This window comes from Pleurodeles waltl, chromosome 11 (assembly GCF_031143425.1).
Source record: "Pleurodeles waltl isolate 20211129_DDA chromosome 11, aPleWal1.hap1.20221129, whole genome shotgun sequence".
Lineage (NCBI taxonomy): Eukaryota > Metazoa > Chordata > Amphibia > Caudata > Salamandridae > Pleurodeles > Pleurodeles waltl.
The window spans coordinates 855,513,787-855,526,933 of NC_090450.1; the positions used below are offsets into that span (position 1 = coordinate 855,513,787).

At 42.2% G+C, this 13,147-nt stretch overlaps 1 protein-coding gene across 2 annotated transcripts in view; it reads right to left on the bottom strand.

Moving 5' to 3' along the window:
* The window catches only part of SEZ6L (seizure related 6 homolog like), a 1,547,572-nt gene that overhangs the window by 668,754 nt on the left and 865,671 nt on the right, over window positions 1-13,147 (bottom strand). For both annotated transcript variants that reach the window (XM_069214699.1, XM_069214700.1), the window contains exon 4: window positions 9,935-10,127. In XM_069214699.1, coding sequence (XP_069070800.1) covers window positions 9,935-10,127 — 193 coding nt within the window. The remainder of the gene's footprint in view (window positions 1-9,934; window positions 10,128-13,147) is intronic.

Consider the following 13,147-nt stretch of genomic DNA (forward strand, 5'->3'; position numbering starts at 1 on the left):
GGGGAGGATTCTGGGGAGGGGGAGGGTTCCCTGGCACTGATAGTGCCTACCGCCCTGGATTTCGTAGCGGTTCAAAATCAACTAAATTCATGGCGGTATGCGGGGTCATGATACCGCAGGCGGACTAGTGACGGCCGCCAGGCTGAAGACTGTTGTCTCCAGCCTGGCGGTCGTTACCGCCGTCGTGGACGGTGTGGGACATTGGCGGGTTGGCCAATGGTTGGCCAATGGTTGGCCAATGGTTCGGTCATAATGGGGCGGTAATTACGGCCAGCCTGATTGCGGTCCTACTGCCCACACTGCACCGTCCGCCAGGGATTTAATGAGGGCACTAATCTTTAAAAATTCATATCTCTAATTCTAATTATTAGATTTTGGTCTTGTTTTACTCAGATAAATATTCTCTATTTTTCTAAACTCGTGTGGAGTCTTTTTGTGGTGTCTTCCACTGTGTTATTTTAATTTAAGTGTTGCATAAATACTTTACACATAGCCTCTTAAGTTAAGCCAACCTGCTCTATGTCAAGCTACCATAGGGTGAGCACAGGTTAATTTAGCTTGCGTATTTGACTTAACCTGGCTAGGATTGTGGTACCTACGTGGACGGGGTGCATACCTCTGCCAATTAGACACCAAATGTCTAACAGTTATGTTGGGATGTGAACCAGTGAACAGCAGGATACATAAAGCGCACAGCTGGAAGGCATTGCCTGAATGACCTATCGCACAGGGAGGGCTAGTGTTTGCCCCATGTTTATTGACACACTTTAATGTGTCTAAACTCTTTCAGTATTGTTGATGTCATCACTAATCTTCTTGATGGTTAGACAGGGTAAGTTACAATAGAAATCAATGACTCATGACACTGATTTGTGTTGCATCAGTACAGAAACCAGAAAATTACTTGCTTGGTTTCCAGCATCACGTATTTGACACAAGTGTGCTATGGCTAAGAAAGGACATGACCTCATACATTTCTGGCATGTCTGCAAAATGCTGTGTTGCTTTACATCAGGAGTGTTGGACCTGGCTTTTTGACAGGGTCATCCCCAAACTTTTTGCCTCCTTCCTCCTATTTTTTCTGACCTGTTGTTGTTGGCTTTTGACCTCTGGGCACTTTACCACTGCTAACCAGTGCTAAAGTGCATATGCTCTCTGTGTAAATTGTACTACTGATTGGTTTATCCATGATTGGCTATTTAATTTACTTATAAGTCCCTAGTAAAGTGCACCTTATGTGCCTAGGGCATGTAGATTAAATGCTACTAGTGGGCCTGCAGCACTGGTTGTGCCACCCACTTCAGTAGCCCCTTAACCTTGTCTCAGGCCTGCCATTGCAAGGCCTGTGTGTGCAGTTTCACTGCCACTTCGACTTGGCATTTAAAAGTACTTGCCAAGCCTAAAACTCCCCTTTTTCTACATATAAGTCACCCCTAATGTGTGCCCTAGGTAACCCCTAGAGCAGGGTGCTGTGTGGGTAAAAGGCTGTACATGTACCTGTGTAGTTATATGTCCTGGTAGTGTAAAACTCTTAAATTCGTTTTTACACTACTGTGAGGCCTTCTCCCTTCATAGGCTAACATTGGGGCTGCCTCATACACTGTTGAAGTGGCAGCTGCTGATCTGAAAGGAGCAGGAAGGTCATATTTAGTATGGCCAGAATGGTAATATAAAATCCTGCTGACTGGTGAAGTCGGATTTAATATTACTATTCTAGAAATGCCACTTTTAGAAAGTGAGCATTTCTTTGCACTTAAATCTTTCTGTGCCCTTCAATCCACGTCTGGCTAGGTTTAGTTGACAGCTCCTTGTGCATTCACTCAGACACACCCCAAACACAGGGTACTCAGCCTCACTTGCATACATCTGCATTTTGAATGGGTCTTCCTGGGCTGGGAGGGTGGAGGGCCTGCCCTCACACAAAGGACTGCCACACCCCCTACTGGGACTCTGGCAGACAGGATTGAACTGAAAGGGGGCTTGGTGCATTTCTTAGCCACTCTTTGAAGTCACCCCCACTTCAAATGCACAATTTAGTATAAAACAGGGCCTCTGCCCTACCTCATCAGACACTTGCTGAAAAAGAAACCTGAACCAGAAACTACATCCTGCCAAGAAGAACTGCCTGGCTGCTCAAAGGACTCACCTGTCTGCTTTTCTACAAAGGACTGCTGCCTTTCTGTTGGCCTGCTGTCTTGCTGAACTCTTGTCTGGCTGTAAAAGTGCTCTCCAAGGGCTTGGATAGAGCTTGCCTCCTGTTCCCTGAAGTCTCAGGACCAAAAAGACTTCTCTCTTTCACTTGGACGCTTTGTGCGCCGAAATTTATGACGCACAGCTTGTTCCGCTGCACACCGACGCTGATCGACGCCACGTCTTCGGGACGACCGGAACTTCGACGCACGGCCTCGCAAGGACAACGCCGTCCGACTTCCAGAGGAGAAATCGACGCGACGCCTGCTGTGAGATCGAATCTTCGACGCACAGCCCCGCGGAACGACGCGCAGCCGGAAAACAAGCAGGAGAATCCACGCACAGACCCGGGACATCTGGTAATCCCCGCGACCCATAGAAGGAGACAGTCCGCGTGCCGGAAAACGACGCACGTCTTACCCGAGAGAAAAATAACGACGCAAGTCCGTGTGTGAAGGGGCGCAACCGACGCACACACCATTTTTCCTCCCGTAGAACGACACACGTCTCCCCGCATGAAAAATAACGACACAAGTCTGTGTGTGAAGGGGCGTAACCGACGCACACACCATTTTTCCACGCATCTCCTCTTCTGCGGCCCTCTGCGGAGATTTTCCACTCCAAATCAGGTACTTTGTGCTTGAAAGAGACTTTGTTTACTTTATAAAGACTTAAGACACTTTATATCACTTTTTAGTGATATCTTTACAAATTCATATTGCAACTTTGATCGTTTTGACCTGCAAATACCCAGATAAATATTATATATTTTTCTAAACACTGTGTGGTGTATTTTTGTGGTGTTATATTATAGTATTGTATGATTTATTGCGCAAATGCTTTACACATTGCCTTCTAAGTTAAGCCTGACTGCTCATGCTAAGCTACCAGAGGGTGGGCACAGGCTGATTTTGGATTGTGTGTGACTTACCCTGACTAGAGTGAGGGTTCTTGCTTGGACAGAGGGCAACCTGACTGCCAACCAAAAACCCCATTTCTAACAAGGAGGCTTTATTTTTTTTATATATTTCTAGGGAAATTTCTTCCATGGTCTTCAATTTTCTAGTTATCAATCCAGGTGGCTTTGACGTCAAGGAGGATGGCCACATGGCTGCGGGAACTCCGAGTGGTGGCACACCTTCTTTAGTGTCCGACTCATTTCAGCCAGTTAGAAACTGATCACATTCCTACTCAGCGTAAGTCACAACACAACCTAAATTATCCTGTGTTCACCCTTGGGTAGTTTGGGACAGAGCAGGCAGGCTCAACTTAGAAGGGAATGTTTAAAGGATTTGTGCAATAACTCATATATTAACACAGTGAAAACACCACAAAAAGTAGTCCACACCAGTTTAGGAAAATAGATAACATTTGTCTGAATGAAATAAGACCAAAACGACAAGAATCCAATATGCACAAGTCAAGATATCACTTTTTAGACGATTAGCAAGTCTTAATCCATAGGAATCAATGGATGTATTTTTTTAGTGCAAAGTACCTGGGATGTGTCAAAAAAAGTGACGCAGAGGGCCACAGAGGAGATGATCCATAGAAAATAAAGTGATACACTGATCTTTCCAGTGCGGCAAAGGTGATGCGTTGAGTCTTTCCTCGAGGGCAAAGAATGCGTAGATTTCCAGGTGCGCAGCCTTGGCTCCTTACTGCTTTGAGTGGATATTTGACACCCAAGGATGATGCGTTGAAAATCCAAAACATGCTGCAGGGAGGAAACAGGCACTGCATTGAACTGGTAGGTGCTGTGTTGATTTTCCAGCTGCAAGACAGGCGCTGCGTCGATTCTGCAGGCGATGCGTCGATTTTTGAAGGTGTTGCTTCGATTTTCTGAGGATGTGGATTATCTCTCTCTGGTGGAGTTTTTATTAGCCCGAGTCTTCTTAACAGGAGGCAAGCTCAGTCCAAGCCTCGGGAGATCACTTGTGGGGAAAGGCAAAGTCCTTCCAGCAGAGTCAGGGAGCAGCAGGCAGCAAGGTAATAAGCAGGAGAGCAGTCCTTCCAGAAAATCAGTCCAGATGAGGCCTTTGGCTGCACAGCAGCCTCTCTGACAGATTCCATTTGTAGTTCCAGTAGTGTCTGATTTTAGGGGGGTCACAGACCTTGTATATGTACTTAAATACGCCTTTGAAGTGGAGGAGACTTCAAAGATTGGTTTTGAGGTGCACCAGTTCCCCTTCCAACCCAGTCCTGTCTGCCAGGAGATATGTGGGGGTTATCAGCTCTTTGTGTGAGGTCAGGCTACTAGCCTTTGAAGTGCAAGTGAGAGCCCCCTCCACCCTTCCTGCCCAGGAAGACCCATCAGTATGCAGATGAATGCAGATGCAGCTGAGTGTCCTATGTTTATGGCTGTAAGGGTGGATTGCACAAGTGGAGCTGCCATCCAGCACAGACCAGATGTGGATTGGATACAGGCTGTAAGGCAAAGAGAGCAGTATGTGTAGAGAAATGCCTACTTTCTACAAGTGGCATATATAAAATAGTAATGTTAAATCCAACTTCACCAGTAAGCAGGGTTTCTCACTACCATTCCAAGCATACCTAAAATTACAATGGCACTCCTCTCGGACCAGAAATTACCACTTAAAGGCATACAAGGGAATTCCCAGTGCTGGCCTATGAGAGAAGCAGGCTTCACAGTAGGGTGTGTTTCACTACCATGACATGTAAAACTTACAAGCAAATGTCCTACCTTTTACTTACATAGCACCCTGCCCTGTGGGCTACCTAGAGCCTACCTTAGTATCCTAGGGGTGATTTATATGTAATAAAAAGGGAGTTTAAGGCTTGGCAAGTAGTTGTAAATGCCAAGTCGAAGTGGCAGTGAAAATGCACACACAGGCCATGCAATGGCAAGCCTGAGACATGGTTGAGGTGCTACTTATCTGAGTGGCACAATCAGGGCTCAGCCCCACTAATAGCATTTAATTTACAGGCCCTGGGCACATGTAGTGCACTTTACTAGGGACTTATAAGTAAAATAAATATGCCAATTGGGTATGAGCCAGTGTTACTATGTTTAGGGGAGAGACAACAAGCACTTTAGCACTGGTCAGCTATGGTAAAGTGTGCAGAGTCCTAAGGCCTACACAAATTAGGTCAGAAAAAAAGGGAAAAGGGAGGAGGAAGTCAAAATGTTTGGGGTAACCCTTCAGAGAGGGCCATTTTCACATGCTGCATTTCTGCTTCCTGTTCTAGGCAGCATGAAGCATGGCTCTGAGTGCTGCTTACTCCAACTTTTCAAGCAGAATTTTCTGTTCACAGCCTGCCCGCGTCTCTCTTCAGAATAGCAGTGTCCATTTTGCTTTCCTCTAAGCACCACTGTTTCTGCCCCCTGCTGGCCCTGCTGGAAGTCTTTTCTCCCTCTCTTCAGTGGTATTTTCAGCATGTGCCATCCATCGAACCATAAACTGGTTATTTTGGTTTTATCATTAGCATGACATATTTTCCATAATTTCATAATTTTTCACTCTCCATACTTCATTCAATAATCATTTTTCTCATTTATACGGTCTATATTCTTTACAAGCAGATATTCTCTCTCATGTACTTTTGTATTATAATTCCTCTAGGAATATGACTTTCATTGGGCTTTCTTCTTGACAATTGTTTCCCCTTTTGGGTGGGGAGACTAGGGAAAAGTAAACTTCCTATGAAGTGATTGATTAACCAGCCTATTGGCTGCCTTTCACTGTAAATCAATGGCAACTTCTACATCTTTAGACAATATGCCTATCATTGCTGCTAAGCCTCACCCAACTGCCAAACAGACATGCTTGCCAAGCTCTTTAAACAGGATCCTCCCTCAATTGATGAATCATCTTCTTCCACACTTATGTAACTTCTGGTAGATGAAATACGAGCTCTGAACCCATTTGTGGGTGAAACTAACATCAGGATACAGAACTTAGATGCAAAATAGCCTTCCAAGGAATCTAGACTCGAACTAGCAAAGCAAAGGATCAGGGACCTGCAGGATGAGACTTCCAAGATTGCTGACTTCAGAGCACATTTACCTTTCTCAAACACTTATTTTCTTTCTTTTCAGCTAACACAAAGGTAAATATCTTACCTTATTTAAAAATTATCGCCATATCTCCTTAGTTAATGTAGACTAAGAGATCTTTGCTGAACTTCTTGCTTTGCAATTATCATCCTTTCTACCCAAATTGATTTGTCCAGAGCAAGCTGGTTTCATTATAGGGCGCAGGGGCTCTGCCTGTACTAGGCTCTTTTTAAGCATCTTGACTAAGGCCTCTACCCATAACTCCACCCTTGTTGCCATTACTATTGATGCTGGAAAAACCTTAAATAGACTTAACTGGTCTTTTATGTTTAGACTTTTACAATGGTATGGTTTTGGACATAAAATTCTCTCCCACATAGCCGCACTGTACGCTTCTCCAAAGGCTTTGGTTACAGTGAATGGTTTAACTTCTTCATACTTCACACTTCAAAGAGGCATCTGACAAGGTTGTCCCCTATCACCTCTCTTATTTATTATGGAATTGGAATCGTCTCTTTTAAAAGTCTGGAATAACTCGCTGATCTCCGGTTTCTAGTGTGAGTTGCACCATTTAAACCTAGCTGCTTATGCTAAGGATATTCTTTTTTTTCATCTCTAGTCTTGAAACTTCTGTACCTGCTCTCTTTCAAGATATTTCTTCCTCCTCATGTGTCTCAGGTTATAAAGTGCATTTTGGTAAAACTTAAAGTTTACCATTGAGTAAATACCGCACTAAACATCTCTTCTGACTTTGCCTATGCTCCTGCTCCTCCTAAATATTTAGGACTTTGGTTTACCAATTCCATCTCTTCTTTTGTTTCTCTCACTCTTACAGACCTTCCTACTAAAACTGAATCTCTTCTTTCCAAATAGAATTCCTTTTTTCTTATCTTGGTGGGGCAGTATGGATTCCAATAAGATGATCATCATCCCTATTGTTCTTTATGCGTTATCACTGATTCATGTCCATATTCCTCACACATATTTCAAGAAAATAGACTCATTTTTGCCTAAGTTTTTATGGAATAGAAAAAAATCTTGTATCTTTCTATCTATACTCAGCCACCATAAATATAATGGAGGAGTGAATTTTCCTCACTTCCAGCAATATCATGAGGCTTTTTCTGTTTGTCAAGCTAAGTGTTAGATGTTTCATAGCTCCTACCAATTCACATCATGTTAGTTATCTATAGAACAGTCTCTTGTTTTTTGTTTTTGTTTGTTTGTTTTCAGGACTATCTTGCCCGTTTGTCTTCTCCAATTTTCAAATACGTGTCGAGTGCTACCCCGATCTCTTAGTACTTTATTAAATTGTGTCGGCTTTTACTAACTCCCCATATTGTATAATATGTTGATCCAACTCAACAATAAACCTATTTTCTGGAAAATATGAAAACAGCAAGGAATTAAATTAGATTTGTAATCTATTTGATAATGATACTCTTCTCTCTTTTCCCAAATTTCAATACAATTCAATTGTCCCAAATTCTTTAAATCTAGATTCTCTATTTTATTGAACCTCTTTTTGGACATTTTAGTAACGTTACCTGAGACTTCTCCTGAAGATCGTTATACTCATTCTCTTCTGCAGATTCTTTCTAGTAGGCTTCCCTTACATTTACTTTGTTATTTTCTTTCCAATCTTAAGACCTACATCTTTAATGGATTCCTTGCGAGAAGCCGAATTGGGCCACAAGTGGTGGTTAACCTCTCTTTGGGACAAAATATGGCTTAAAACTAAAATAAAGTCTAGAATGGCTAGTCTTATGCACACTGTGTTTTTTTTAATTTTTAATAGACTTTACCTTACTCCACAATCCATGTTTCATTATGTTATTGCATGTGATTTCAATTGTTGTTTATGTTTATTTCCTGTAAGTGACCTAAAACACAGGTAATGTTCTGTTCCTATAACTTGCGTTTTTTGTCAATAGGTTTGGTAACAAATTAACCAATTTTTTGTGCTTCCATTCTTTTCATGTTTACCTCTCTTTTTCTTGGTAGCCCCTATGAAGATTTTTCTAGTACTAAATTACTGAACCGTTTACTTGACATTGCATTTCAACAGGTTACTATTAACTGGAAATACACAACTAATATCTCTTATAAAACCTGGTGGTATGCCATTATCATAAACTGGATAAATGTTATGCAAACACATACTTTTACCTCACAGCAGTGCCTTACTGTGGTTACCCCTTACTACCTTTTTAAAGATTACTAATGCCTGCTTTTACACTTCTCAACATTTGCCACATCAGACTTTCAAACATCCCTGGTCATTATTGAATTCTATGTTTTAACACAATTTCATGTGTTCACTTCTCTGTTATTGTCTTTTATTTTATGTTCAATTGATAATTTATGCAATTTTGTTAGTTATGTTGTTCTTTTGAAAATGTTGTTCAAGTAATTATATTCCCTTTCTCCCCCTCCCTTCGTCTTCACTTTCCTTCTATTTACTAGAAAACTCATCAACTCCTTTAAATAAGATTTTGTTTTACTATTACTTAATTTAACTATGTACATTGTTTTCCTTTTTATGGTTACAATAGCATAATATTCAACATTCTAATAAATTATAATGATGTTCCAACTATTGTTTTGTCATTGTTATGATGTCCCCGCTCTTTTCCTAATAAAGCATTTTAAAACCAAAACAAATAAATAATAATAATCTGGTCTAAAATGTTATACAGAGTTTGAGGATGCATATCACTATGCTGTCTAGCATCGCCCCATAGCATTTAAACCTACAGACAGTTATCTGATGTTGCAAAAGGTTGAGGGCTTTAGAGCCCCGACTTTAGGTAGGGGCTATTAATATGTGACTATATTAGAATATCAATTTTGTTAAAGAGCCAGAAAGCAACTATGTTTTCGAGTTTCTGCAAGTTAAAGAGGTTAGGTGTAAATCTCTGTGTGTCATGTTGCCTAAACAATTAATATTTCTTTAACAAAAAGTCAACCTAAGTAGACATATAGACTTATTGAGTGATAGATACATGAGCATTTAGAAGTTCAATAAAAGGCTATGAAAAGCTATTACCAGTACTACATCACATTTGCTTCCTGCTGAGTACATTTTGTTGATAGACAATAGATGTTATTGTCTGGCAAAAATGGAGAGGGATTTTGTAAAGGAATTTCTCTCTTGTCAGGAGGCCGGCCTTGCCACTTTTGCCTATCAGTCTATTGGACCACCAAAGGACATGGCTGTGCTTGGAGGAATAGGGTCATGTGGTCTCTCCAGCAGTGGAGGATGACGCTATGGTGCTGTCATATACTAGCAGGACTCCTTGAGAGAAACTGGTTCTTCTGCAAACTTTCAAATTTGGACCTACAAAATCTTTTCTAGCCTTATAGTGCAAACCTTGTGTGCACACAACATAAAGTTCATCCTCAGCACTGGAATTACAGGGTGTCTTATTGGAATGAGGATGCTCCAACAAATACAAGACCCCATCTACTTACTGAAACAGACAAGCTGATGACCACACTGGTAGGAAAATCCCACTGGTAGATGTTGCACCCATTCTTACAAGGAATTGAATAATGCATAGTTTATACAACCTGGGGGAAGGTGAACAGACATTTGAGTAGTAAGAAACACCCACTTACATAATGTGGGCTCATGATTAGTGCTAAACGGCTACAACATGTGTTACAAGATATAATGATGATATATTTGATAAAGTCTATTTTTTAAAGGGAAATCAAACTTACTCTGATAATGAAGTTGGAAAGTGCCAATTCCTTCATCTTGGAAAGTCCGGAAGTAAACTGAAATCGTATTTGTTGGGCTTCGGATCACCTGACCTTCAACCAATAGTGTTTCATTGGCTAACACCACTAGTCCATCTTCACCCACTCCACGTATAGAAAGCTGTTCTCCCTCTGACAAGTTTACACTCTTTACCTGCGTAACATAAAATATACATATGAACTTTTTTCAATTATTCTTCCAACAAATCTAAATACATCTGATAACTTATTATTCAAAATGTGCAGTCTACATTGCAAAATGTGCTGTGTGTTGTTCTTCCAGGAAGTCTTGCTACTGCTCGCAAGGAAGAAACTCCTTTTTTAATGTAGATGGCCCAACAATTCCCAAAGGTGACATATCCTCATTTGGATGGGGTCACCCTTACTGAAGTAAATAAAGAAATCCCCACTGGCCTTGGGCATGACTCCGTTAGGAAACATGCATGGAGCCAACACAGATCAAGGAGACCTTTTTGTGCATGTCAAAGTTATTTGGGATGAAGTGTGGAAGGCCCTATGGAACTATAACATGTAGCAACCACAGTCATTGAGACTCTCACCCCCTCAAAGGACAGAGGAGCCACAGCTCAACCTAGTAGCATGTCAAATGAGACCAAACGTTTTGTGGTTTCTGTAGCCTAACTCCCAAATACATCACCCTTCACAGGTCACTAGTTACTCGCCTCCCTCTGATGTGTGGTGTCTGCCAGGAAAAGAACCCCATATTTTTATTTAATTTATCAAAAGCTAAATTGTACTCATCCTTTCCTAATCTCTAAGATCCCGAACAATTTGAACAGTATTTTCTCAGATCTGTATGTTTTTGGTTTAATATAGTACACAGGCAGTGCAGCTTGTCTGCACTGTGTGGAGGGGAAAACACACAATAGTATTCATATATGCTGCTGCAATATACTGTGAAGGCCAAGGCCACTCCCACTGACATTCCTCTTTACTAGTTATATACAGTGTTTGCTACAAGCTTGTGGTTGCCCACCTTGGGAGCCAGCACTTAATTTTCCTCATCAGACATTTACTGAAAGAAATAGACAAACACACAAATTGGGAAGAAAGACAAAGACAACAAAGACTGAAACCCCATCACAAAGGGAGAAAGCAGGCATCTGAAAGAATGAGGTAAAGACGCAGGCCCCTTCTTGTGGATTAAAGAGGCATGAGGTAGACTCAAGACTATGCAGCATTTGGATTCCTTGCACCAACATTTAATGATACTGGTCGTGGTCTTCTGAGCAGAGCTTTGGCACCAGCAACACTTATACAAATTAAGTACTGGGCTATCCAGTTCAGTCACCTCCCTAAATGTATTTTGCTTGGCTATTCATGCAATAGTTCAGTTTATTTTTCGAAGGCTGGCAGCCATTATTTTTTCTATTATGCATACCTACAGGACATAACAGCCTGGGTCCCACTGGCATCTTTCCTCACTCGTTCATCCCTTCTTGCTTCAGCCCTCCTTCCTTGTACAACAAGCAGATCATATCAAAACACTGATTGATGTTGTGGCTTCAAAATTACCATAAAACCCATGTGCGATAACGTACTAAAGTTTGATGCATAGAGCTGCTACATATGAGTGAAGATGTAACAGTGGTCCCTCTTTGAATATCAGCTTTATGAATCAAAGAAAAAATAGAAGAGTTTGGAAGAGAAAATAATGAAATAGAGTGTCTACTATTTAAGGGTGAGAATGCATTCCTGTTCCCTGACCTAAGGTCTAAAGAAGATAAATAGCATGTAATAGAGATTTATTTAGGGTCTTCAAAGAGAAAGGCCTTCATTTTGACTTTGATGGTCAGTTTCACTGACTACCAAAGCCAAACCTGCCACTAGACTGCCAGTGCTGATGGTCTGCAGACCGCCATACTACGGTTGATGGCAGCCGTCCACCAGATTAGTGGTGGAAAGTCACCAGCATTTGTGCTGACAGTCGGTGATGCAGAGGTGGGTGCATCGCCGGCACCGCCACAGCAGCAGGACTCCGCCCGCAACATTACAAGCCATAATATGACTTAGTGGAGTCCTGCTGGTGATGCAAGACCACCAGGACCCATCCTCTCCTGGATGTCCTCCTCGACGGAGAAGGTAAGTGGGTGTTGGAAAGGGGGGAAGGGTGCCTGTGTATGTGGGTGCATGTGTGCGTATCTGTGGAGGGGGAAGGAGGGTGGTATGCAGTTGAATGTGAATGTGTGTGTGCAGGTATGTGTGCATGTATGGGGTTGTCTGTGTGGATGAATGTGAGTGAGTGGGGTTGTCTGTGTGGATGAATGTGAGTGAGTGGGGGTGTCTGTGTGGATGAATGTGAGTGAGTGAGTGGGGGTGTCTGTGTGGATGAATGTGAGTGCTGAATGGGTGTGTATGTGAATGCACGCATGCGTGAAGGGGCGGGGGTATTTGTGAGTGTGTGGACGGGTGGGGGTGGATGTGTGCATGTGTAGGACATGTTTGCATGTGTTTGCCGGCAACAGGAATGGAGATTCCTCTTGCTGGGTGCGTGACTGCCACAGTTTTTGTGGCAGGGTGACCACCACGGAAAGCCTGTCAGTTTGCAGCCTCTTAATCCGTATGGCAGGCTGAGGCCTGCCGCTGGGTTGGAGGTGCTGACCACCGGCTGTAGGCTGTAGAGGTGTGACCTCTCTGGCAGGCCAGGCAGGGTTGTGGAGGCTTGGTGTCTGCCAAGCCTCACAACTCTTAATGTGCCAGCCCTTACCGCCAGCTCTACGGTGGAAGGACTGCCACGGTGAGGCTGGTGGTCTCATGACCGCCAGCTTGGTAATGAGGCCCAAAGTCTGAAACTTGTAAACCTCCGATGATGATGGATAAGACAATATAGGTGGCTTGTTCACAAAGAATTAGTTCAACAATTAAGACTCACCGACACTTAAGAATGTAACTTACATAAATGGTTGTGATACATACCTGTAAAATATACACAGTCCTGATTAAGTTACACAGTCATATGCCTATACCTAAATTTCACAAGTGGGTGTCCACTTTTGTGCATCAAAAAGCAAAATATCACATGCTAATGTGCTGAAATATTCAGCTTTAATAGGAACCAATAAACAAGTGTAAATGAATATGCTACATATAAGCACTTTTCATATATCAGATACCCCTGACTGTTCTAATTGCTGGTGAAAGTCTGGAGAAATA